Source organism: Chrysemys picta, chromosome 3 (assembly GCF_011386835.1).
Source record: "Chrysemys picta bellii isolate R12L10 chromosome 3, ASM1138683v2, whole genome shotgun sequence".
Lineage (NCBI taxonomy): Eukaryota > Metazoa > Chordata > Testudines > Emydidae > Chrysemys > Chrysemys picta.
The window spans coordinates 84667430-84693019 of NC_088793.1; the positions used below are offsets into that span (position 1 = coordinate 84667430).

At 41.6% G+C, this 25590-nt stretch overlaps 1 protein-coding gene across 1 annotated transcript in view; it reads left to right on the top strand.

Annotated features, from left to right (window-relative positions):
* The window catches only part of LOC101937976 (uncharacterized), a 115019-nt gene that overhangs the window by 52041 nt on the left and 37388 nt on the right, over positions 1 to 25590 (top strand). Inside the window, exons 24-32 of the mRNA XM_024102512.3 lie at positions 584 to 721; positions 3541 to 3692; positions 4893 to 5004; positions 8476 to 8525; positions 9676 to 9852; positions 16018 to 16135; positions 16990 to 17152; positions 22757 to 22895; positions 25210 to 25363. Of these exons, the coding sequence (XP_023958280.2) occupies positions 584 to 721; positions 3541 to 3692; positions 4893 to 5004; positions 8476 to 8525; positions 9676 to 9852; positions 16018 to 16135; positions 16990 to 17152; positions 22757 to 22895; positions 25210 to 25363 (1203 nt within the window). The remainder of the gene's footprint in view (positions 1 to 583; positions 722 to 3540; positions 3693 to 4892; positions 5005 to 8475; positions 8526 to 9675; positions 9853 to 16017; positions 16136 to 16989; positions 17153 to 22756; positions 22896 to 25209; positions 25364 to 25590) is intronic.

Below are 25590 nucleotides of genomic sequence, written 5' to 3' on the forward strand. Positions count from 1 at the left end.
TTTCAGGGAGAAAAGAAAATGAATCTCTCATTTCCTACACTATTTCAGAGTAACAGATTCTTCACAGTTAATCTTTCACTTTTTGCACCATTGCATTAAAACAATGGGTACCGTTCAAAAAGTAGAAACAAAATTGTATAGTGCAGAGTGTCATGACACAGAACTTTCCCAGTTCTTCAAAACGTACTTCTTTCCACAATTTCCCCATCCATGACCCACATTCTTTACCAATAATTTAATATTAATATATAATTAAAAACCCATTGCAAAAAAAAAATGAAAATAATCAACATCCTAGCCTTACTTTATATGAACCCCTTCTGTAGTTTGATGGCATCTCTCTTTCTCATATCCCATTGTATAGATCCTCGATTTAAGTTCTTTGGGGAATACAAATTTATGAATGCAGCTGAGTGAAGTGACTTCAGCATTTAGCCACATTTAAATGAATATGTACCAATAGTAGAATGATTAATGACACTTCTGGAGATTAGTTAAGGCAAGGAAAAATTAGTGTGATCTCTATAACATGCCTTTATGTTATGGGGGAAATTGCTAACACTTTTGTGTTTTCACCCTTTAGCTCTTATCCCCATCTGGAGTGGAGAACATGCAGATCACTCTTGCCTGTCAAGTCACTCAAAAAAATGCTCTTATTGTTGCTGTTCAGCAAGCCTCATTTTGTCACATGATCCAGCCTACACGTACAGTGGACATGAAGGTCAGCAGCATTTCGTTTTCCTAATCCCATTGGGTAAGGTTTTGGGAGCTAACATCATGTGCAAGTGCTGATGGTGCTCAGTTAGATATTAATTTTATTTTACTTTAAAAGTTAAAATACAAAATGACTCTAGCAATTCTTTGCAAACATATTACCTGAAAATAAGATGGTTTCACATCAGTGCTTCATTTAATGCATATTAGTTGATCCAGGTGACCACGAACAGCTGAAATATACCATAGAAAAGAATTTAAGGAGCATGGAGGTAAATTAGATGTAGGAATCGCTGGATGAAATCCTATGGCCTGTTTTTTGTGCAGGAAGTCAGGCCAGATGATCTTAGTAGCCTCTTCTGGCCTTGACATCTATGATCTTCTAGGAAGGGGATATTTCCATCATGTAACAGCACCAGCAACTCATGTCACCTCTCTGTAATCTTGCCTTCTGCAAATGGCAGCACAGTTGTGACACCATCTTGAATGGGAAGATAACCATAATTGTCTAAGGTTAAATAAAGAAATTCATAAACCATCCCAAGATTACACAGTCATCATTGTTCTGCATCCCTTGCTTGACAATGTTTTAATTCTGCATTTAAAGTACAGTATTCAGTAGCTGTTTTCCCATCATGTCCCAAACTGATGCATGGTATTACTGCACGCTGTTACACAACTGTTGTGTTTCACCCAGAGATGGCTTCATTTCAGTGATTGGGTTAAGTGATCCCTCTATATAATTTTAAAACTTTTAAAATAAATAGAGATACTTCAGGATGAAAGTTACTCAATGAATGTTCCTTTTGTAGTTTGTTTTCCTCCCCCCATATAGTTTGTGAGAGCTGTTGTCCATCCTTTTATTCTGGGACTGATGATTCCCCTCTTCCCTGGCTCCAGTGCACCCTTTTCTAGTAACTCCCACTTCTATTTCACTTCTTTTGCAGCCAGAATGCTGAGCAGTGCCCATGTTATATACTTTTACTATATACTACATGTGGAAAAAATGGCACAGCGGTTTTTCCAATCTGCCTCCTAATATCTTCCCATTAGGAGGCACCTGATGCTCACCCCTTTTTCCATGAGATTCTCATCACTCATTTTCTTTCTCTGTTAAAAAGAAAAGGAAAAACATTCTTCATTGTCACCACTTTCAGCCCTAGCACTCTGGCTGCTGTTGGAGTGCCATGAGCAAAGGGGTTGCCTTGTGCTTTAGCTGTTTGCATGTCCCTGTGGCTGGTATTCGTCAGTGCTTCTGAATGTCAGCCAGCAGTGTGTTCCAGGAACAGGTTTTCCAACATCTTTCCACCACATCAGAGGTGAATGTAAGGGAGTCTTTGTTGATATAAACTTATACTTCCTAGTGCCTGTAGCATACAAGTTACACCAGAGTAGTCTTGCTTGCCAATATGCACACCTGATTTAGACCCATTATTCCGCATCACATACCTGAGCTCTATTAGCTCAAGGGAATTGGTATCCTGAACAGAGCTGGTCCGAAGAATTCTGCTAAAACATTGTTTTGTCAGAAATAGCTGATACTGCAAAATCTGACCCCTTTGCAGAGATGCCATAGTTCTAATGGAACCCAGACAAGTTTCTGTCAGAGCAGCTGGACTGCCCTGAAACTGGGGCTCCACCCCTTTCACAGAGTGAAAATCCATGAAACCACAGTTTGAAATATCAACATCCTTTGAGAAAGAGAATTATCTCTCTGGACAGCTCGAATCCTGAAGTCATTCCCAAATCATTCTCCTGAAGTGCAGTACAAGTTGCTGCTGCCATGACTCTCAGCCAACTGTTGGGAATATTCTTTACTTTGGAAAGAGCTTGCTTCCCCCCTTAGTATGGACTGGTCTTCCAAACACTTAGAACAATTTTAGACAGTAAAATAGTTCTATGGCTTTTTTCTTTAGAAAGGCAGTGACTATGCATTTAGGTTACAGATGTCTCCTCTCAGCAATAAATCATTCAATTACTACTGCATCTGTTTCTGGACTAGATTTTACTCATTTACAGTCAGTAAATATTAGCTGTCTGAATATAAACCTGAACAATTAATAGAGCCAGCAGAGCAGCAGCAACAGCAGGAGGCTTGGGCAAGTCATGCATCAATTATTCAAGACCAATAAGTAAAGAAAAAACATGTCTCAATTACATGTATCAGGATAAAAAAACACTACGAACACTAAGAAAAGATCCTTATCTTCTCTTCCTGCTACTCACTTGCTGCTCGCTGTAGATGAGTTAGTGGAAACTTTATACACAAGGGGTGTGTGTGTGGGCGGGGGGGGGGGGGGGGGAGCAGGGGAAATTACCTGCTAATTCTTTCTTCCAATAGTGTCTCCACTGGTGTGTCCCAGCCCATGTTCTTTTTCTTACCTATCATAATGCAGGCTTCCTTTTAAAGCCATTTCTTTTTCTCTTGCTGCTGTATGTAGTCAATGTTAACCAATGACAATTTTTTTTTAGACTTGTATTGCATGGGTAGATTTTCACCTTGTTTTTTTCAGTATATTTTAAATACAGTTTTGGGATCACTCTTCTGGTGAAGCCAACAACCCCAGCATCCCCATTTTCTTCATTGTTGATGAAATGTGGAGAATGTTGTCTGATTATAAATTGTGTATTGCCTCTAACTTTCCTAGTCTCCACAGTTTCATTATTCTTATGCTCACCGAGAACTTTTTTGTTCAGCTTTCAGTGTGCCCGGTGAATTATTATACCACAAGACTATAGCAGCCACATGGAACTGCAAATCTGTATTGATTTAACAGGCAGTGTTCCCACTAGAATAAGTACAGATTGGTATTCTTAATATTTTAGGAAGCAAATTTAAGTTTGAAGAGTCAAAGCAGCTCAGCAAGTGGAAGAAATTCAAGATCTGGAAATGAAACAGAAAAACAGTCACTGATGGCTGCACCAGCAACTTCATATTCTACAGGGCACCCTTTAGATGGACACTGGACCATTAAAAGGTAATGTTACATCCTGGCCCAGTCCCTATCTCTTGATGGATATTAATACATTTAAATGCACCCAAATCCTGGGCCCCAAGTGCTTCTAAGCCCCCTGAGTCTGGTTAGTGACTGGTAACTGTTCCTAGCTCTGGGTCTCTCAGGCATACTCCCATGTGCAGACCTCATGTCTGACATCCTTCTTGGGCAGTAGGACCCTGCAGTTCAGCTGTCTTAAATCCCAGAACAAGTGGCATGGCCCTCCTGAGCCCCCAGATGCTTAGACTCATTCTGTCCTTCCAAGATCACCTGGCTGTGGGAGTTCTGGTTTCAAGTTAAACCCTTCAAAGGCAACGTGGAATACAAGCATAGCACAGGAATTTCTTGACCACAGACACTTTTAGGCAACACTAGAGAGTTACAGATCTTTGGAAGATAACACAGTCCTGAATGCAGTCCCCTGCCAAGTCTGATCTCACCGTGGGTCTGAGGTTTGGCCAGCATCCTTAGGCCTGTCATCTTCTTACCTGTGCTGGTGGTTTGGGTCTCCAGCTCAGAAAAGCAGCCCCCTTTTAATATAGTCTCTCTCCCCTTCTTCCCTATGTACTCTAGGCTGAGGAACTGCAGACCAACCCTTTTTTCAAGCAACCTTCTGTGTAGTGTTCATTGCTCTTATGGATGGGTGTTAAGAGATCATCAGAGTTGGTGGTTTTTGCTGGCTGTCTCATGGTAGACCTCTTGGAGGTGGAGGTTACAATGGAAAGTGAAGGTTATAAACAAAATAGAATTCACAAAACGACATGGAATTCCCAATTCACTCAAACATACTCCTGGTGTATCACAGATATCTGTTAATGTGGGGAGGAGACAAATGCTGCATCTTGGCAGGAGATTAGACTAGATGATTCTTGCGGTCCCTTCTAACCTCATGGTTCTATGTTTGTAAATATTTTGTTTCTATTTCCATATATTTCACTTACAATGGAACCAAAGATATGTGTATTGCTAGTCTGTACTTGGGTTTTGTCTCTTTCAGCTACCATACTCTGTTATCTATGTGCAAAGAATTTATTATTAAGTTGAGTATTTTGGGGCATTGTGTTTTAACCTAAAGCAATAGCTGAGTGGCTCAGATTGTCTCTATTTTCTCTGTTTCTGATGGCTTAATCTTCCCATTCCCAGTTGCAGAGCTCAGATACAATGTTTTCATTTACCACTCAGGCCTCCAGAAGCTTTTGTATCCATTCAGTTGGAGAAACTGGGGCCACGGGACATGATGCTGAACACGTTCATTCATAAGAAAGAAATCATGGGCAGCAGAATGCAGAACCCTGTAAGTGTGCCAAAGAATTATTATTTGAGAGAGAGAGAGAGATTTTGGTGACCTTCAGCAATATATTAAGATTTTTGATAGCATTGTTTTTAAAAAAGGCACCAACATAACACTCAACCTGCCATTACTTTTAAGGAGAGGAGGGGATGGGCCAGTGGTTAGTGTGACAGACTGGCAATATCCTGGACAAATCTTGTGGAATTAAGATAAACTTTGTTGAGTTAGGTTTAATACCTTGTAGGGTCCACAGTGTGTGGTGTTGTGGAATTGTATGCAACTCCTCTAGGAAGAGGGGAATACTAATATAATTCTTTCAGTTATCAGCCTTTTGAAGCCACCCTTTGGAGAGGCTGACATACACCAGTTCAAACTGGATTCTCCATGGACTGCCAGACAAAGAAAGGATTTTTAGATAAAAAGCCTAGTTTTAAAGAGGCTCTGGGTCTTTGTCCTGATCCAGCAAATGGACAAGTGGCCCTACTGAGACCCCACAAGACTGTGTGTCTGTCTGAGCTGAAGTTGTGATGAACTTGAAATCACAAGGAAACCCCTTGAGTGGGATGTTGATGGACTGCTCCTGTTAGAGCCCATGTTAGGGCTGGGGTGAACTCTGGTAATCTTATTAGCATGTGCGTATGTTTTTATTGTTTTCAGTATGTTTTCTCTGTAGTGCTTTTACCGTAAGAATAAAAATAGGAAGTGCTGTATGTAACATAACTGTTGGCAATCACTCTGATGTTAGCCTCTGAAGAGAAAGGAAACAGGCCTGCTTAGGCAGAGTCTCTTGCTGGGATATCACAGTATAGTCAGGGGACAGAGCAGCCTGGAAATATTCCAGTCAGAAGGGTGAGAGTTGCGTGTCTCCACTCGAAAGAGGTGACGGGCAGGGGAGCCTGAAGTCTAGAGTGAGTGTCCTTGCTGGACCATAAAGGGAGAATACAGGTGCAGTTGCCCTGAACTATGACAGTTAGTGCACCAGCCTGGGACTCAGGAGACCTAGCTTCAATTCCCTGCTCTTCCACAGACCTCCTGCGGGATCTTGGGCAAGTCATTAAGGGCACGTCTTCACTACCCGCTGGATCGGCAGGTAGCAATCGATCTATTGGGGATCGACTTATCGCGCCTTCACTAGACGCGATAAAATCGATCCCCGATGGCTCTGCTGTCGACTCCGGAAATCCACCGCGGCAAGAGGCGGAAGCGGAGTCGACGGCGGCGCGGCAGCCGTCGACTCGCCGCCGTCCTCACAGCCAGGTAAGTCGACCTAAAATACACAACTTCAGCTATGTTATTCACGTAGCTGAAGTTGCGTATTGTAGGTCGACCCCCCCCCGTAGGGTAGACCTAGCCTTAGTCTCTTTGTGCCTCAGTTTCCCATTAGTAACAGGGGGATGATAGACTTTCCCTACCTCACTGTGGTGTTGAGTACAAATACATTAATGATTTTGAGGTGCTCAGATACTACAGTGATGGGATTCTAGAAGTACCTAAGTGAGAGTGCTTTAAAATGTGTTCCAAAGAACAAAATAAAGAATCTCTGTTAAAATAATAATAAGAAGAATTCTGTAGCAGAGAAGGAAACTGAACATGAGGTGGGTTTAGTTTATTAAATAAATAGTTAATCTAATCTCAGTTTTACAATTCTGTGGTCCCTGGATCAGCGGAGTTTAAAGGCTGCCTCTTGAACCTCCCACACACTCCTCAGTTGTTCTGGGTACTTTTCTGCCACAGCTGAACATCTGACTATAGATACTTAGATTAAAAAACAAATTGCAATCTGCAATTGTATTACTAGGTTAAATTAAAAAGGCTAATTGGGGTCATGCTTGAATATCACCAGCTGGGATTGTGAAGAAATTTTCATCCATAATATAGCATTGCAGTTACATGGGATTTTATTCCAGTGAAGCATCCACCATTAGCTTTAGTTAGTGATGAGACAAAATACTAGACTAGGCAGACTTTTTATCGAGTCTCTCTTGTTATGTCACTTTCATTTTTATCAGTTTGTGTTTAATTTTTAAAGGAAGATAAATAGACTTTGTGTCAGAAGATTAGGGTTGGAAGAGACCTCAGGAGGTCATCTAGTCCAACCCCCTGCTCAAAGCAGGACCAACCCAAACTAAATCATCCCAGCCAGAGCTTTGTCAAGCCGGGCCTTAAAAACCTCTAAGGATGGAGATTCCACCACCTCCCTAGGTAACCCATGCCAGTGCTTCACCACTCTCCTAGTGAAATAGTTTTTCCTAATATCCAATCTAGACCTCCACCACTGCAACTTGAAACCATTGCTCCTTGTTCTGTCATCTGCCACCGCTGAGAACAGCCGAGCTCCATCCTCTTTGGAACCTCCTTTCGGGTAGTTGAAGGCTGCTATCAAATCCCCCCTCACTCTTCTCTTCTGCAGCCTCTCCTCATAAGTCATGTGCCCCAGCCCCCTAATCATTTTCGTTCCCCTCCACTGGACTCTCTCCAATTTGTCCACAACCTTTCTGTAGTGAGGGGCCCAAACTGAATGCAATACTCCAGATGTGGCCTCCTCACTAGTGCCGAATAGAGGGGAATAATCACTTTCCTAGATCTGCTGGCAATGCTTCTACTAATGCAGCCCAATATGCTGTTTGCCTTCTTGGCAACAAGGGCACACTGTTGACTCATATCCAGCTTCTCATCCGCTGTAATTCCCAGGTCCTTTTCTGCAGATCTGCTACTTAGCCAGGTGGTCCCCAGCCTGTAGCAGTGCATGGGATTCTTCTGTCCTAAGTGCAGGACTCTGCACCTGTCCTTGTTGAACCTCATCCGATTACATCTTTACGGTCAGCTTTCTAAATCAGACCCAGATTTTCTATAGGTCTGGAAAATCTTCCTTATCCAGTGTCTAGAAATTGAGATACTTGGATCCTGTCTTGAATTTGCTTGTGATTCAAGTCTTCTCCTAAATGCATTACAAGTTAGGCTTGGTCCTGAACAGACATGGGGTGGTGGTCGAAGCCCCATCAAATATTTTATCAAACAAATTCATCAAAATACATAATTCAGTTTAGTATATTCACAAACTATGGAACCAGCTCAATAAGCTGACTGAATATTTGTGGGGGGACTATAAGTTGAATACTTTTTGGAAAATATCTCAATGTGTCAATGAAATTGTGTTTAATATCATATGTCCTGAATAAAAACTATTCTAATAATTTTGTTGAATTTGATTATTGGATTGATATAAATTTTTACAGGATCTGCTGTACTGGTCAAAATCCTCTCCAATGTTCATTCTCAACAAAGTTTTTTATGAATAAAGGAGTTAGACTGCTTTGTAATGTTGCCTACGATCCAGAACCTTATTTAATACATTAATAAAGCAGCATTTCTATAATAGAAGGTATTGCTATATTGGAATATTTTATGGACTTTTGGATGCAAGGTACACAAATGTTGTAGAGATGTCACTAAGCAGAAAATATTATCTTGTAGAATGAAGAAGAAAAAATCAAAAGAGAAGTTATTGCTGAATACTGTCATAAGTGAGTACATCAAATATATACATTTCATTCTCTTTTTGTTGTTGTTTTGTTTAAATCCTATGTGACTGAAATGTCAGAGTGGCCGAGGCTTTTTTGAACAGGATCTTTTTCTATTCGATTACTATATAATTATTATAATGTGTTTTTCACAATGTTTTATAGTTAGTCATAAAGCAAAGAGAAAGAGAGAGGCTTCTAGTGATTAGTGGGAGATTGTGGGAAGCTAGAGGGAGCACAAGTAACATTGGAGAGTGTGTTCTGGAACAGATGGGAAATGGACCATTCTTTTTCCAGAACCAGGATGCAGAGAGAGGTTGATGAGGTAATTAGTGGGTGAGAAAAGGTCAGGGGAGTGTCTTCACCATGAGGGTAGAGTTGTAGTAAGAGTAGTTTGCAGTAAATCAGAGAATGATCTAGTGGTGATGGAGTGGCTGGCTTTGGTCACAAATAATCCTGTAAATTCAATCCAGGTGCTAGGGTGACTGGAGGGATTGAGAAACAGGAAGAATCGGAGTTTCAAATTTGAGTTGGATATTTTTACACTTGCTTTGACTTGGCAGTGTTATAATACTTTACAGCTGTAAATCCCACTCTGGCTTCTATTTCTGTATATAGGAGTTTTGCCATCAACTTCAACAGAAACCGGATTAGATCCTTGTATAAGATGCCAGTTTGTCTACAAAACTAAACAAAAAACAAACCACCAAATGGCAATTTGCATATAATTTGACTGGATGAGAAGAGAAAAACAAAACACAATAGACTGGTTTAATAAATTAGGTGTCCAACACAAACTCATTATGTCTCATTACAATAAGGCATAGAGGAGTTAAGTATTAATATCTACCTCAAAGGGGTTACTGTGAGCATTAATTCATTGATATTTTTAACGGGCTGTGAGACTATCACGTGAAAGGTGTTACAGCAGAACAGAATATTAAGCAGCTTTGTTATATGGTGCCACTGTGTGTTACAGCATAGCAGAGTAGCCGCCTTTAAATCTGATTATTTTGCAGTAGAAGTTGCCAAAGGATGTGTCACTGTAGAAAGAGATTAGAGCCAGGAAGAGTACAGCTTATCTGGATGGATGACTCACTGCACAGTAATTTTTATATAAAGACTATATGCTAATATTTGGTACCTTTTATAGATTGAGCCATCGTATGTCACTGTATGCCCTGCGAGGCCAGATCATTGCATACTACAATAGTCTGAAAATCCTGCTAGAAGATTTCCCTGTCATCAGAGACAAATACTTCATGATTGGGCTATCTCAAGAGAAAAAGGGGACCAGAGACTCAAAGGAAAATCTTGAGGCTGATCCCAGGTTTGTAATGTCTTCAAAAATTTGTCCCTGGCTGCCAGAGTTTCAAATTAGCAAGTAGAGATGAGAAAAGAACAGTGTAGCTAATAGTCCATATGCATTTTGTTTAAAACTGGCACGTTTTCTGCCAGTGTCCAGTTGACCTCTGATTTTGTGCACACAATTGGTTGTGCCTGTGAAAGTCTGAATACATGGAATTCAAATACCCCAAAGACTTTAACCAGCATGGATGGGAGAATCAAATGAATCTAGTTTATGTCCAGAATGTAAACCTTACGTTCATAGATTCTCAGGCCAGAAGGGACCATTGTGGTCATCTAGTCTGACCTGAATAGCACGGCCATAGACCTTCTTCAAAATAATTCTTAGAGCAGATCTTTTAAAAAAAATCCAATCTTGATTTTAAAGTTATCAGTCATGGAGATGCATGGTAAATTGTTCCAATGGTTAATTAATTTTGTCATTAAAAATTAACCCTGATTTCCAGTCTGAAATGAAATCTTTAACTCCGTTTAGCTAAAGTTGTCTTCTTCTATTTCAGAGTTAAGTGAAAGTGAGAGTACAAGCTCTAGCTCTGTCCCTGAACCCATTGGGATTAAGAACTAGCATCAGTTAACCACTTACCAAGAACTCTAGTTGACTCCCTTAGCCTGGCTGCTTAGCAAGGACTAAATCAAACACACGATTGCCAGATGAGCACAGTTCTACTGGGGTATTTATCCTTCTGCAGTTCATACTACATACTGGTTGCTGTTCCAAGGGTTAAATGGAGATCTTTAGTAGAGAGAGAGAGTCCATAGAACAGTTCAGAAACATCCATCACCCTGCAGAGAAAGACTTGTTTAGCATTGATTCTGCTGCTGACTGGTTTGGCCATTTAGCCCTCACTGGGCTATTATATCGATAAGTCGTGACAGAGTATATGTTAATAAGGTATTGGCTGATGCATTGGGCCGACTCCCTTCTACCATCCAAGAAGTGAGTCAATATTGGTTTGTTAGTTTTTTAGTTTTGCATTTCTTTAAAAATACTTGGGGGGGGGGGGAGATTGTTACACAATATCTCTTTCAACTATGAAATGTAGCTTGTGGTGAAAAGAGAGAGAATGGGGGTCACGCTAGAAGACAACTTTAATTAGCTTGTTATTAACAAGCAACTGTTCTTCCTACATTTGAAATGGTGAAGAGCTCCTAGGCTAGTAAGTGAATTAAAAGTAACTCAGAGGACTGTAAACTGGGGAAAGAGTAATTTTAAATCTGTCTCTCTTTCCTTCAGCCCTCATCCTTTAACCCCCACCACACTTCCCAACACCACCCCCTGCTTTTTTTGTCCACACTTTCTGTATGTCATTTATTATCAGTTATATAATTTAAATTAAAAAAACAGCTTAGGACCACCTTGTCTACTGTCTATTAGTTACATTTCAGAGTAGCAGCCGTTTTAGTCTGTATCCACAAAAAGAACAGGAGTACTTGTGGCACCTTAGAGACTAACACATTTATTTGAGCATAAGCTTTCGTGGGCTACAGCCCACTTCATCGGATGCATAGAATGGAACATATAGTGAGGATATATATATACACATACAGAGAACATGAAAAAGTGGGAGTTGTCCTACCAACTCTAAGAGGCTAATTAATTAAGAGAAAAAACTTTTGTAGTGATAATCAAGATAGCCCATTACAGACAGTTTGACAAGTGGTGCGAGAATACTTAACATGGGGAAATAGATTCAATGTGTGTAGCTTCCATCCTACCTTAGTATTATTTCAGGAAATTAATTCTAGCACCTTCTTATTTTCTGAAATAAGCCTATCACCTACATTTGTTCTCACCAGATGTTTGAAGGGTGAGCAGGATGTGCACTCTAGTTTCTCATCACAGGAGGGAGAGAGGGTGGAAGAGGGGTAGAAACTGAAGGAAAGAGCATGGTGGGGAGGGAAGAGAGAAAACACACAGTTTTATAATGAATATAAGGTGAAAGGCCAAATAAGAGAAGAAAGAATACTCCTGGGGGACTTCTGTGCCGCTGCGCAATGCAGAATTTGCACAGAATTAATGTTCTTAATTGAGTGATGGTCCCTATACGTATTCCAAACGCAGGTGTGCATGCGTGCCATGCGTTGGAGCTGGAAGTCTGTCAGCAGCCATGTCCGTTGCAACACACGGTCACCTTACATCGCCACGTGCGCCATGAGAGGTTATAAGAGGCCGTGTGGAGCGATGCGCCCTCAGTTTCCCTCTTACCACCTGGTCAGAGTCAGAATCCTCTCTTCACTCTTGTACGCTCTATGGGAATGACAGTCTGTTGTAGGTAGATAGTTCTATTTCCTTTCTCTTCGTACATCTGTAAATATGTTGGTTTGGTTAGTTAGTGTATATAGTAGCCCCTTACGGGGTTTCTCCCGACCCCTTTGAGGGATTATGCCCTGCATTCCAGGGTTCAAGAACTGCGCCTCATGCCCTCATTCATTCTCCATGAGCAACGAGCACATGCGCTGCCTCTACTGCCTGGGTGAGACACACCTTGTCGCCTGCTGCAATATTTGCAAGTCCTTTCCTGTCAAGAACCTGCGACGCTCGACATCAGCGCCTCTGCAAGTTCCTCATGGCAGAAGTGCTCTGGCCTCATGCTGAGTCCGATCCCGAATGGTCAGTGCTGGCTGTGCACCACCCGTCACTGGCTGTGAGTGCCCCGCCCTCGGCTTCACTTTCAGATCCAGCAGCACCACCAAGACATGAGAAGATGCACAAGAACAGTCGCAAGTGCTCTCACTGCAGTAAGTCCCCATCGTAGACCACTGCACCACACCGCGTTTCCTCCCCAAGCCGGGTTCGGTCAAGTGAGACATCGCATGATGACCCCGCTGGGCTACCCCTAAGGCAGGGGGCAAGGTGAAGCAGAAGCAAGACCTGCCAGAACCACCAGTTCCCGAGAGGACCGAGGCTCCCAACAGCCTGCCGGAGTGCACTACTCAGCCACGTTAGCCACCTTCACCAACAGATGAGCGTTCCTCCTCAGCTGTGACCCACCACTGCCGGTCGCGGTACCGCCTGCACTGATGGCTCTGCCACTGCTAGGGGCTTCTTTGGACTCTGAGAGCTTCTTGGCAGAAGTGCCATCCTTCTCCCTGGTCTCCTGGTGTAGTGCAGACTCCTGGGCTCACCTGCCTTTTCCGGCACCCTATGCTCTGGGCCCGCAGTACCATCAACACCCGGCCTTCTGGCACCACTGGCCCACGTAGGACCCTTATTGCCGCCCAAACCCACTGTTGGTGGCTTCATACCAGCCCACGTCAGCCCCTCCGCTGGCTCTGCTAGTCCTGGACCTGAAGGAGGACCTGGCGCTTGATCCAACAGTGCCGACCCCGATGGCAGGCTCCTCCTCTCCGGACAAGACCCGGATCCCATCTACCTTCTCCTCTCCTGACTGTCACCACCAGTACCTGGAGCTGCTACAGACGATGGCCCTTGACAAAATATGCAAAATTTTGCAGAATTTTAAACTGTGTGCAGAATTTTAAAATGTTTGGCACAGAATTCGCCCAGGAGTAAAAGAAGAGGGTTTCAAGAGAGAAAGTAAATGAACAGTTATAGAAGAATCAGTCCAAATGGGAAAAATTAAAAAAACAAACAAACAAAAGCCAAAGAAAAGATGTGTCAAGGAACCTGATCCTAAACCCCACTAAAATCAGTAGAGACACCCATTGACTTCAGTGAGTCTCTGGATCAGGTGCCATGAAAAAAATTGGATAATAAAGTGGTTACCCTCAATCTTTACAGTTTTGCCTTAGGTAATTTTGTAATGTTACCTGAGTATTAGCAATATTCCGTGCTAAAGGACAGGAAATGCACAAATGCTGAGATAATTTTGTTAATTTATCTAAGATAGTCAAACATTTAGCTGTAACACTCTGAGTATCTTTCCAGGACCTGAAGGAGAGCTGTGTGCGGCTCTAAAGCTTCTCTCTCTCTCTCTCTCTCTCTCTCTCTCCCCAACAGAAATTAGTCCAATAAAAGATATTACCTCACCCACCTCTCTATAAAAAGATTTTCTGGCAACTACAGAGGCAAGAAAGAAGGGGGGGAATGGGAAACATTGGTATTTGTTTTATATTATAGAAAGTCTGTTTTACCTAGTATCTTTACGTTTAAATTGTGCTTTGGCTCTTTCTGAAGTGTGTGTGGAGGTGTGCAGCTAGAATGATGGGTGGGGTGGGGTGGGGTGGGGTGGGGTGGAATTCTGAATAATTTCCCAGATCTCACCAGGGCAAATGGCCTCATCTGGATGCTATATAAGTTGACTTGTTTCTTTCTGAAAAGTTAACATAACATACCACATCATAGCAGAAATAAATGACATTGACCTCTTGGGGAGGGGAGAGGCATTCTTTCCTTAACCCAACCCTGGAGAAAACACCATTTAAAATGAAATGGAGCTATGTGTGCATCGAAGAGGGGGGGAAACAGACCCCTTTGATGGAGACATTAAATATACAGACATCCATGCTATGGGAGCATGCTCACTATTGAGAGCATTGCCTTTGGGGTGAACTGCAGCTGTTGTACTTGGTCTCTCCCTGCTATTAGGGCTTCCAGGCAATGGTGTAAAATGGAGGAAACAGATAAAGAGAGTAAACAGTAAGGTCACCTGGTAAAGTGCAGTTTCCTTGGGTACAGTTTGTTCTTATCGTTCCTTATGCAAAATAGGTAATGAACAGCTGGTTAAACAAATCCTACCCAAAGGTAATTCTCTCATTTACAACACACTGCAGTTAACCATTCGTTATTCCACTCCCACACAGATGCAAGTTGTTCTTTCTGCTGTTTGACCTCTCTCTTTAATCACAATAATAATTAATAAGTATAAAACTCACTTTGATGTAAATCAAACTTATTCCCCCCCACTCATAGGTGCTGGAACTAGGGATGCACGGGGTGCTGCAGCACCTCCTGACTTGAAGTGTTTCTTCCATTATATCCAGGGTTTACAGTTTGGTTCAATGGCTCTCAGCCCCCCCACTATAAAAATTGTTCCAGCATCCCTGTTCCCACTGAGTTTAAACCTCTCATCTGAGACTAAATTAGTTCAATTTGTTTTTCATGCTCATATGCACTGAGACAAGAAGTGGCTGTTTTGTTTATGTGGAAAAACAAAAAAAATACATGATGCATATTCTAACTTTATAATTTAACATCTTCTGACAAGAAGATGGGGCTGTCTACTGAAAGCTGTACAGGAATTTAAGCAAATATTCATTGTAGACTTTTAATTCCTATGAATTGTTGTAGCCCTACCTATTACTGTGGAAGAAGAAAGTTACATTATCCAAGGTCTACATTTCTAATTTAACTTTGTTTACCAAGAGAGGGAAGATCGTAGAACCTTGAGGATCCCTGCTGATTCTCCCACGTTATAACACTTCATCACCACACTGGGCCAACTCCTTCCAAACAGGGCTGCGTGTGACTCCTTTGAGCCTGGCTGTGTTGTTTCTGAGGCAGACAGAAGCAGTCAATCAGAGAATGATGCAAGATAGTGCTATCCTATGCCACAGTTGAACACTTTTGCCTAGGGATCAAAGGGACAATCCTACAAAGTGCTCTTGTGAGGGGTCAAATGTCTTCAGTTCTCGTTGAAGTCAATAGAAATTGGGGCCACTCAACACTTTGCAGGAGCCATTCAGAACCTTGTAGGAATGGGCACCAAGCTCATTATTTTGCAGGGATGGCCCATGGCTCATTATTTTTGAATAAATAATACCACTCTGGTTGAGAGAGGCCATTTGGCATAAGTGACAGTTGTGTATTTGGTTCAGAGAAGCCTTTTGCAGGGCATTCTGGTCTCCTAGGTTGGTACACTATAAGGCCTGGTTGAAAACCCACTGAAGTCAATGGAAAGATTCCTATTGAATTCAATGGGCTTTTGAATCTGGCCTTTAGCAATCATTTGATCTCTGAAATATGCTTATTTCTAGCTGTTCCAATCTTTGGGGTAAATCCCAAGCCCAAATGGAAGTTTTGCCTGAGCTAGCAAGAGGTTTTTTGGCCCAACTTTTAAGTGAGAATTATAACATTTACATTTTAGATTTAAAAATTATTTCAGAGACTTTTATTTAGTTGTAACATTCCAAAGTGACAGGAATCTATCATTTCCCCATATAACAGGTCATTTCAGGCACGACCACATCGTTTGTTGTCTCCTGATGGGCAAGCCTTCCTCAATTTGTGGTTCATTCCTCACCCTTCTGAGGTGCTGATTATGTTTAAAATGCTGCCAGAGAAGGTTGGTATTTACAAACTTAAAGAGAGATTTTGTTTTCTTAATCAAAGCATGTAGCTGTAGCTGGAGGACAGACCACATTCTTCATACGTGTTGAAATGTTGCTTTGTCATTAGAGATGACTAGCCCTGGGAAATAAACAAACTCGCAGTGTGTTGATTAGAATGCCTGCTACAATTAGGATGTGCCATTGGAGTGGTGTGTCAGGTCACAGGCATTAAGAAAAAAGTTGTATCCTCTGTGTTTGAGACACAAGCGCAAAAGATAAAAGGATAGCAGGGTAATGCAGGTTAGTTTGGATCTTTATTAAAACCAGCCATGTTGGATCCCCTCTGCCTACAGACAAACCTGCATGCCCCTAACCCTTCCCCTGCTGTCCATCCATCTGTCTCTCCCCCCTGCCTTCCCCAAATGTATAGGGAAGTAGCAGGGATGTTGGCTCTAGTAGCTGTGTTAAGAGGAAAGTGGGGGTTTAAAATGTGAGGAGGGAAAATAGAGAGACACCGTAACATACCAATTCTTTGCTCCTGATCTATTTATCTTTTTCATGGGGGGGAAAAAGTTTTTATTTAAATAGTACAAAAAGACACTCATTCAAGACTCTAGGAGCCCTAACACTCAGTAGTACAACATAACGTTTTAGATTGTAAGCTCTTCATGGAAGAGGCAGTCTTCTGTTCTATGTTTGTCCAACACCCACCCAGTGGGCCCTAATCCTGACTGTGGCCTCTAGGTACTACTGGGATACAAATAATCAGTAATCTTCATTTATGAATATTTGCTATTGCTATGTATTTTCTTCACATTTTCTGTCTATCATTTAACGGGTTTTCTCCCAATGTTTATTTTATCTGCAGGCTGCTTACAGAGCACTCAGGCAGAGCCTGCAGATTGTGGCAGCACTTCATGACATCGTTTCGTACCTTTTCAGCTTTGCTCAATTAGGAAACTCCCCAAACTGTTTTGATTCCCTAAATCCAGAGCTTCTGACCGCGGACTGGGGAGGGAACGAAAGGATCGGTAAGTAACGAATACATCACCATCAGTGGTCAGAGCAGGCTCAGAAAAACCTTTCAACAAAAAAGAGGACAGTTACTGACTGAAATGGTGCCTTTTACCTTAAATATATAGTATATGATGATGTATTAGTGCCAGAAAATACCTTTATCCACCCCCATATTTTCACGTCTCAAGGTTTAAATCAATTAAATTGCCCTAGTATCAAATGCTTTCAGTACATTCCACTATGCACATTTTGTGATCTCACAGCCTTTTACAAACATGAATGAATGTGACCTCACCACACCCCTATGAAGTAGGTAAGTAGCATCATTCCCATTTTACAGATGAGAAAACTGAGGTATCAAGGGAGTTAAGTATCTTGCTCAAGACACAAAACAACTCTATGGCAGAGCTAGAAATGGAAGACACATCTTCTGTCTCCCAATTCTGTGCTTTGATCACTAGACCTTCTACCTCCTCCTCCTCCTCCCACCACATAGGTCTTATAAATCTAATTTCAGAATAAGTAATAATTAGTTGTTTAAATTTTTTTGGGCTGGTCAGATTTTCCCAAGTCTTTCTACCATGTGGCTCCTACAATGTGAAATGATGCTTCTGCAGATGGAGCAGAACTCGTTTGGCCTCAGAGCCATTGAACAGCAGATGCCCTTTAATTAAGACAAACACCTGATAATTTCAGGAAATGTGTGTAATGTCTGGTTTTTGCACCAGCCTTTCACTCCCAGTCAAGAGCAAATATTAGCACAATAATGTTCCAAAAGCCAGAGATTACAGGATAGTGCACTGGTGAAATTGGGAGGGTTTGGCTGCTGTACGATAAACTGGGGTTAAACAAGATAAACAAGAAAGTTGTCCAGGCTGTGCTGCACAATTGATTGCCTTCCAAATACTCTTATAACACAATGAAATTCTGTACTAAATAGAGTAAGATTAAATGGCTACAACAAAGCCTTATTTGTGTAGAAAAATCCCACAAATGCAACGTGCATGTCTATCTTGACACAAGTACAAGGCCGTTTACAACTAGTACCTCTAAAATTCAGAATAAAAAAGCCTGTTTGGTTGATTTTTTTTTTTTTGTGATGTCACATGGTACTATGGAGCGGCATGGAGATCACAGTACTTTCTCCTGTGGCGAAGACAGAAGCCTCAGAGAGACAGTCCCAGACATCTTTACATTCAAATCTACAGGCTTTACCTAAGACCCTTCTTTGTTGTCCAAGAAAACCTCCTCCTCACCTTTACTCTTCCTCAATATGTCTCCTAACAGCTTAAGAACCAGCCTTGCATATTTCTTGTAAAATCAGATTCTACTCTGAAAAGTCTCTCTGTAAATATGGCATCATCTCTGTAAAAATGTGTCCCAGTAACTTTCAGATCAAATCTGCTTGGTTTACAAGTGAGAAGATGGCTTTCCTAGCTGCCAATGCTATAAGCTCAGACTCGAATTTGAAAGGCAAACTGTATTCATTCTGGATCACTCAGTACCAACAACAAGAGATTCTCCTCTCACATTGATGTGAGAGCGGTTTGTCTCTGACACGCATGAAATTGCTCCTGGCTTCGGCTGGTGTAAATCAGAGGGGACTCAGGCCCAGAAATTCTGCTACTGAAGCTTAGTTAAGAATTCTGATGATGATGCATGTGCCAGACTAGGATCCAGCTCTCTTCCCGATAGTTCTGTGGGCTCTGCAGTGTTAATACAAGTAAAAAGTAGCAGACTATCAGTCTGGCATTCGAGTCAGAAGACATCACTTCAAATGCATGCAGGAAGCAGCTCTGTTGAGTGAGTACCATAGTGACTTCTTTGGCTTTACTTTTTTTTTTTTTTTTTTTTTTGGCCTAAGATCTCCTCTTGTTCCTACACTGAGAGACTTGACCTCTCACCAGCTTTGAAACTTTCCTCTAATTGAGAAGCAGTGCCATAGTGTTTTAATTGACACTCTCGTCCTTGCTTGAGCATCACCAGTTATCTGTGGGGAAGGTGGGCTGTGCTGACTGTTCAACAATTATTGAAAATGTTTCAGACACTTTTGTGTCCCCCCAACCCCATTCTGGAGTGGACAAAACCTGTTGGAACACATTGGTCAATGTAAAAGTAGTGCTAGAGGGCCTTCCTTTTTACCACAGCGTAAACTCTTCAGCCCTTCTGTGAGAGACTTGGGGTGGAATGCATCAGTACAGGAGATGGGCATTTTAAGGTCCTGTGTCCAGTTTTAGAACAAAAACATTCACCGTGCTAGCCTAAAGCAATATGCTCTAATTTTTATCACATAAAGGCCCCCATACAGTCATGCTATGAAGATTTGACCTGGATATTGTTTGCATGATGTTGTTCTGAATAATCTGTATGATTTATTCTGTTTGTAAATAGGATAATTCATTCAGATTTATTTGAGCACAAACATAAATAAGTAGAAAATCCTGATGGGGAAGGAAAGATAGATATCTTAAAGATGAGACACATGTTGAAGTTATCAGAAGTTATCAGAAAGTCCCATTCTTATTTTCTGCACTTACCGGTACTTGCTTCCTTTCACTGATGATAGACTGTCCGAAAACTGCAACACACTATGCCAAGGGAGGGGGGCTGTCACCTCCTGCAGCACTCCATCTCTACCAAGAGAGGTAGCAAAAAGCATTGCATTCTGGCCTCCTGCTTGGCAGTGCAGAATGTTACCACAGGTTGCTTGGTTAGCTCATAATGATTTTATCTTTGACCAGCAGATTAAAAAGGCAGGATTTTGTTTCCTTTATTTAAATCAGTTGCATAACTCTTTTTTTCAAAGATAAAACAGATGAAATGTATACCGTATGCAGAAATGGTATCAGTTACATAATAGATTTTACTTATGACTAGGGTTAAGCTGTATTGCAGCTTTCTAAATGCACTCAGCAATGGGATGGTTTTCAGCAGTCGGATTATACCTGTATACAGTGGGCTAGATTCTCAACACATTGGACATATTTGTGCATATTTACAACAGAACATTTTTGTGGTAGTGTATAATGCATATGTAGGTTGCCATATGTGGTATTTGTATGACATTTCAAGCCACATGCTTTTGTGTGTTTACATCAGGGCCGGCGCTTCCATTTAGGCGACCTAGGTGGTCGCCTAGGGCACCAGGATTTGGGGAGGCGGCAATTCGGCGGCGGGGGGGTCCTTCCGCGCTCTGGGTCTTCGGCAGCAATTCTGCGGAGGGTCCTTCACTCGCTCCGGGACCCGCCGCCGAAGTGCCCTGAAGACCGGGAGCGTGGAAGGACCCCCCGCTGCAGAATTGCCAACGACGACCGGGAGCGCGGAAGGACCCCCGCCTAGGGTGCCAAAAACCCTGGCGCCGCTCCTGGTTTACATAGCTATACAACTTTGCACTTCTCAAAGACTGAGTGGCTGGAGATCTGACTATGATGGTGTAAGTGTAATTTTAAAAGAAAAATTGAGGGAAGCTTCCTTTCTGGCCTGACAATTTTTAAATGAATGAAAAATCAGGTCTAAATATGAAATTTCTTTCATTCCTTGAAAATGAAAGAGACCAATTCTGCCCTTGGCTGTATCTAGTCAGAGCTGTATATGTGCAGAATTTGTCTTGTGATAATTTTTATGCTATTATTTGGATGTATAAGCAGGATTCTTATAATCAAATACCTAAAATAAACGGATTAAAAAACCCATGTTCTAAGTCTGTCTGCCTTTAAATAAGTCTGAAAAAGTTCACTGCATGAAAGAACTATAGCAAATCATAAAGATTTGCATTCCCTTTTATTTTAATACAGTTATGTTGACTTTAATGTTTTGGGTCATTTAACTTAAAAAAGGACTTAGTACATTGAGCACACACTAAAAAATACACTCAAATGTACTAGTGACTTCATTTAAGGAGTGTGTGGCTGAGAAAAACACATTTAATAAGCTCTGAAAACCACCCGGAAGTCTGAGCTCATAATGATCATCAGCCAGAACCGCACAATTGAATGCATATGGGAAGGTAGTGTAAAATATATTTTTATTTCATATGTCACACTTTTAAAAATCCAAATAAATACGACAGATTCTGCAGAAGTTAGATATTCCCTTAACACTTTTCATGAGATTGTTCTGGCCCTTTGTGCCTGACAAAAATATCCTCTTCTTTCACTGCTCATTCATAGCCACTCCTCTGCCCAGAAGTGACTTCATTTCACTGATAAAGTTATGGTGATCTGAGCCTCCTAATGGATAAGACATTGGTCTTCTAAGATAAGGTCTGTGAGTTCAAGTCCTGTCAGTGGTGAGTAAGCAGTTTGAGGCACTCAGATAATACAGCGACAGGTACTAACACAAGAACCTAGGGAAAAGATTGCTATACACCAATAGATTATAATGTGCTTTGGGATTAAAAGTGTTGGATGAACATGAAATGTTCTTTGCTGGTTTAAAAAAAAACTAAACATGCTGGGCCTGATGATCCTACAATGTGCAGGGTGTCTTTGAAGAAGATAGTGCTCTGTACCTTGCAGAATCAGCTCCCTAATGCTATGTCTACCCTGCAATGTAAGCCCAGGATTAGTGGGACTCTAATCAGATGACTCTGGGTTAGAGCATCTACACTGATTGCTTTTTAACCCAATGTTAAGAATTTTCTTACCCAGACTCAAACCTGGAGCCCTTGCATCCACATTGCATCACCTAGACCCAAGTCAAACTGACTATATCCCAGTCTCCCTGGGGTCCTCCCAAAATGTGGCCACTCTAGTCCTTTGACCATGGTGCACTGTGGGGAAAACTTGACTGTCCACCCTGCATGGAACAGTCTGCTAACACATCCTGCCCAGCAGTCATTTTGGTCTGTGCACTCCCAGCTTCTGGAGCCAACACATGAAGGAGGAGTCTTTTGAAGAACTTTTCTTGTTTGTGCTTTCACTCCTGTGTCAGGAAACAGGCACAGCTTTCACGAGATGCTGGTGGACATTTCAGAGGCATTTTCTGACCCATCACAGGCACTTGACAGAGCTTTTGGAGGAGGAGGAGGAAGAGAAGAAGGACACAGACATGGCAGACTCGAACTGCCTGGTGCTGTTCATGACACTTGGTATAGCTGCTGTGGGCAACAAAGAGAGGCTGGTGGGATCACATCATAATGCTGACCAGAGGTGGATAAACTAAAGGCTTAAGGTCTGATCCTGCTCCCTCTGAAGTCAATGGCAAAATGACTATTGACTTCAATAGGAAAAGGGTTGAGTCAACCTTTTTTCTCATTGGTGTTATGTTAAAAATTTGTGATATACGTAAGAATGCTAATAGAACCATTCTTTTAAGAGGTCTGTAACCTTTTATTCCTTATGCCTCTCTCTCTCTTTCTGCCCAAACTATGTCCCCACAATCCTCCAATTGCCATAACTTCTTCCCTACAGCATGTTTTTGCACGGGTGAAAACAATGTCCGAAGACAGCAAAAATTATTTTGTTCCAGAAGCACAATTCTCCTGGTCGGGGGGAAAGGCCTTTGGTCATGAAGTGGAAGATTTTTAGAGGTTAAAATAGATCACTGGGCCAGTATATATTAGCATGCATTTCCTATTGCCTAATTTGATGGATTTATTGTTGTCCTGGGAACTATAGGAACTGAACTTCAAGAGCTACAAAAAATGATTGACAGCCTTCAAAACCCCTTGGATCCTAACAAAGTTGCCCAACTGCTAATCATTCAAAGAGAAGTTATGTTTCTACAGTTTGATGCAGCAGTCAGACATTTATTACGGTGAGAGTTAAAAGTGCTAATTCCAAAAAATCATCTCTGCCAGGCTCTTTTATAAAGTACTGTGACCAGGTTTTAATTCAGTTCAAGAGGAAGGAGCTGTCTTAACACAAGTAGAAAAGATGAATTTAAAACAGCTGTACATAGTTCATCTATCAATTGACAGATTCCTTATCTGCTATATTTAAGAGGATTTCAATTTAGTGTATCTGAGCACAGCTTATCTGTGAATGTGAGGCTTATTGGTAGTGTTCCTGTGTCATGTGCATTAGACATTCAAAAGAGAATTTTCTTAACTTTATCTATATCAATAAAATTGTGATTTACAGTGTTGATAGATTATGGGCACTGCCACCCAGCACAGAGTGATAGTAGGGAGTGACTCCTACTCCCTCCCCTTTTAATTGCTGTTCTGTAGTATAATTTGATTGTTGTGGGAAGATGATGTAAACACAGCACTGATTTGTTGACAGATTGCAGATCCACAGGGAACCAGAAATAAAAAACAGGCTAGTTCGCTTTATCTTTTACTCACTAAGGCATTGTGGGCAATTGGTTAGGAAAACATTTCACTTTGATAAAGATTAGTATGCTGACAGGAAATTGAAGCAAATATGCCGTATGCTACATCTGTATCACTTCTTTTTTGAGAGCATGATTAAAGTTCATTTTCTCCAAACTGGGGTTATAATGCAAGTGAGAGCATAGTGACACTAAAATGCAAATTGCTTTATTATGAGTCCTTTGACATATTCCAGCTGTGAATGCTCGAGGTGTCCTTAAAACTTGTCTGACAACTCCTTTATTGCTAAAAATACTCTATTTATTACTTGTACAGCACCATATGTGGATATGAAACATGCAAAAAGCCAGGGTCCCTGCCTCAAGGAGCTTACAATTAAAGGGTGATGAGCGCTTCCTGAGAGAACGGGGGTTGAGGGTGCTCATCACCTTGCAGGAAATAGTTTGGCTTCAGGCCTTGAGTTAAAAGGTGTGCAAAAAATGTGGGGATGAGAAATGTCTGTAGTAAAAGAGATTCAGATGAACTTACAGAGCTATTGTATATTTAGGCCGATTTCCAGTTTAGTTTTTGGATGTTTCGTTTATGTAGTGTGTGTTTATAAAGTATATAACAAAGTAGCATGATATCTCTATGGAAGAACGCACTATGGATCTAGGATCTCTTTGCTCATAGGCTCTTAGTCATTTAGACATTACGGAAACGTTTCACTTTTCAGGCTGGAGTCGCAAACGGGGAAAGTAATGATGGTGTCCTCCTTATAACTTTTAGCCTAGCGGTTAGGGCACTCATCTCAGATATGCGAGACCCAGTTCAATCCCACTATCCTCTGCTTGATGTGGAGAAGGGATTTGAATTTGGATCTTCCACACTGCAGGAGTCTCCTAGCTACTGGGCTATGGGATATTCTGGGGTGGGGTGCTCTCAATCTCTCTGGTTGAACCTGCTCTACTTCATATAAAGAATTAAATAGTTATTGAATCAAGGACTTGAACATAAATCTCCTAGATCCTAGGCAAGTGCCCTAATCACCAGGCTATCGGGTCACTCTCTCCCTGCCCAATGCCTGTGGCAATTCATAGTCATTTAAATGTTTACTGGGTTTTTTTCAGTTTGCCCCCAAAATGTCATTTTTGGTTCAACTTCTAAATGAAGCTTTTTTTCAGTTTTCTGGAATTGCCAGCAAACCAACAAATCCATTATTTGCCCAGCTCTACTCCTGACTCATAGTCATGTTCTTCAGTTACAAGCTAGCCCTTCTACCATGAGAAGAGCTGCTTTCCATTAAATGTCCCTGGCATTAGTAGGATGTTATTTTCACTTATGTTAATCCACGGGCTGGTGGATACATTTTTGAGCCGTAGTTTCTTATGCAATTGCAAGTGGCCAGTCACTGCATTCAGCTTAAAGCATAGCAACTAAGGGCTTGTCTATGGACTTGCTTTAGTCTGCACTTGCATGCCATGCACGAACTAGCCCACGTGGACCAGTTGGCATGCACTAAAATTTCCCTAGCGGGTAGGGACTACCTTAACATGAACTAGGGAACTTTTACTGCACACCAGCAGGGTGTACGCAGACCAGTTAGTGCGTGACCTACTAGTGTGTACTAAAACACTATGTAGACAAGCCCTTAGCTTTTCACTAAGTACATAACTACAGTCAGTTGCAGGTCACTGCCCCCGACTGCGATGTTCAGTTCAGCATATTAATATGAATGTGTAAGTTAGTTACAGACTATATTTCAATTTTTTTTATAAAGATGGTATTTAAAAAGTGATTTTGGTGTCTCTTCAGAGAAGTATATTTGTCCTCTGGGAATAGTTTGGCTTACCAGAGTGTTACAGACAGTATGCACCATGGGCTGCCTCCCCTGAGTAACTCTGCAGTAAGGAGTGTATTTGCCTCACAGCTCTGGCTCCCGCAGCTACTGGACCCACGCAGCCCCATCGTGAGTAAAATGTACTTTCAAAGAATGATTGATTTGATTTGTTTCCTGTCTGTACTTGGGTGCTGAGTGGAGAAGTCGTTGTCAGTTCTTGCTGTGATATCCATTCTGTAGTAGCACAGAACTTAGTACTTAGTGACTTTTCGTTTCTGTGATCATAGTCAGTTTCACTTTGTCACTGGGGTCCCTAGAAAAAGTCCACTAATTAGCAAGTAATCATAAAAACTAAA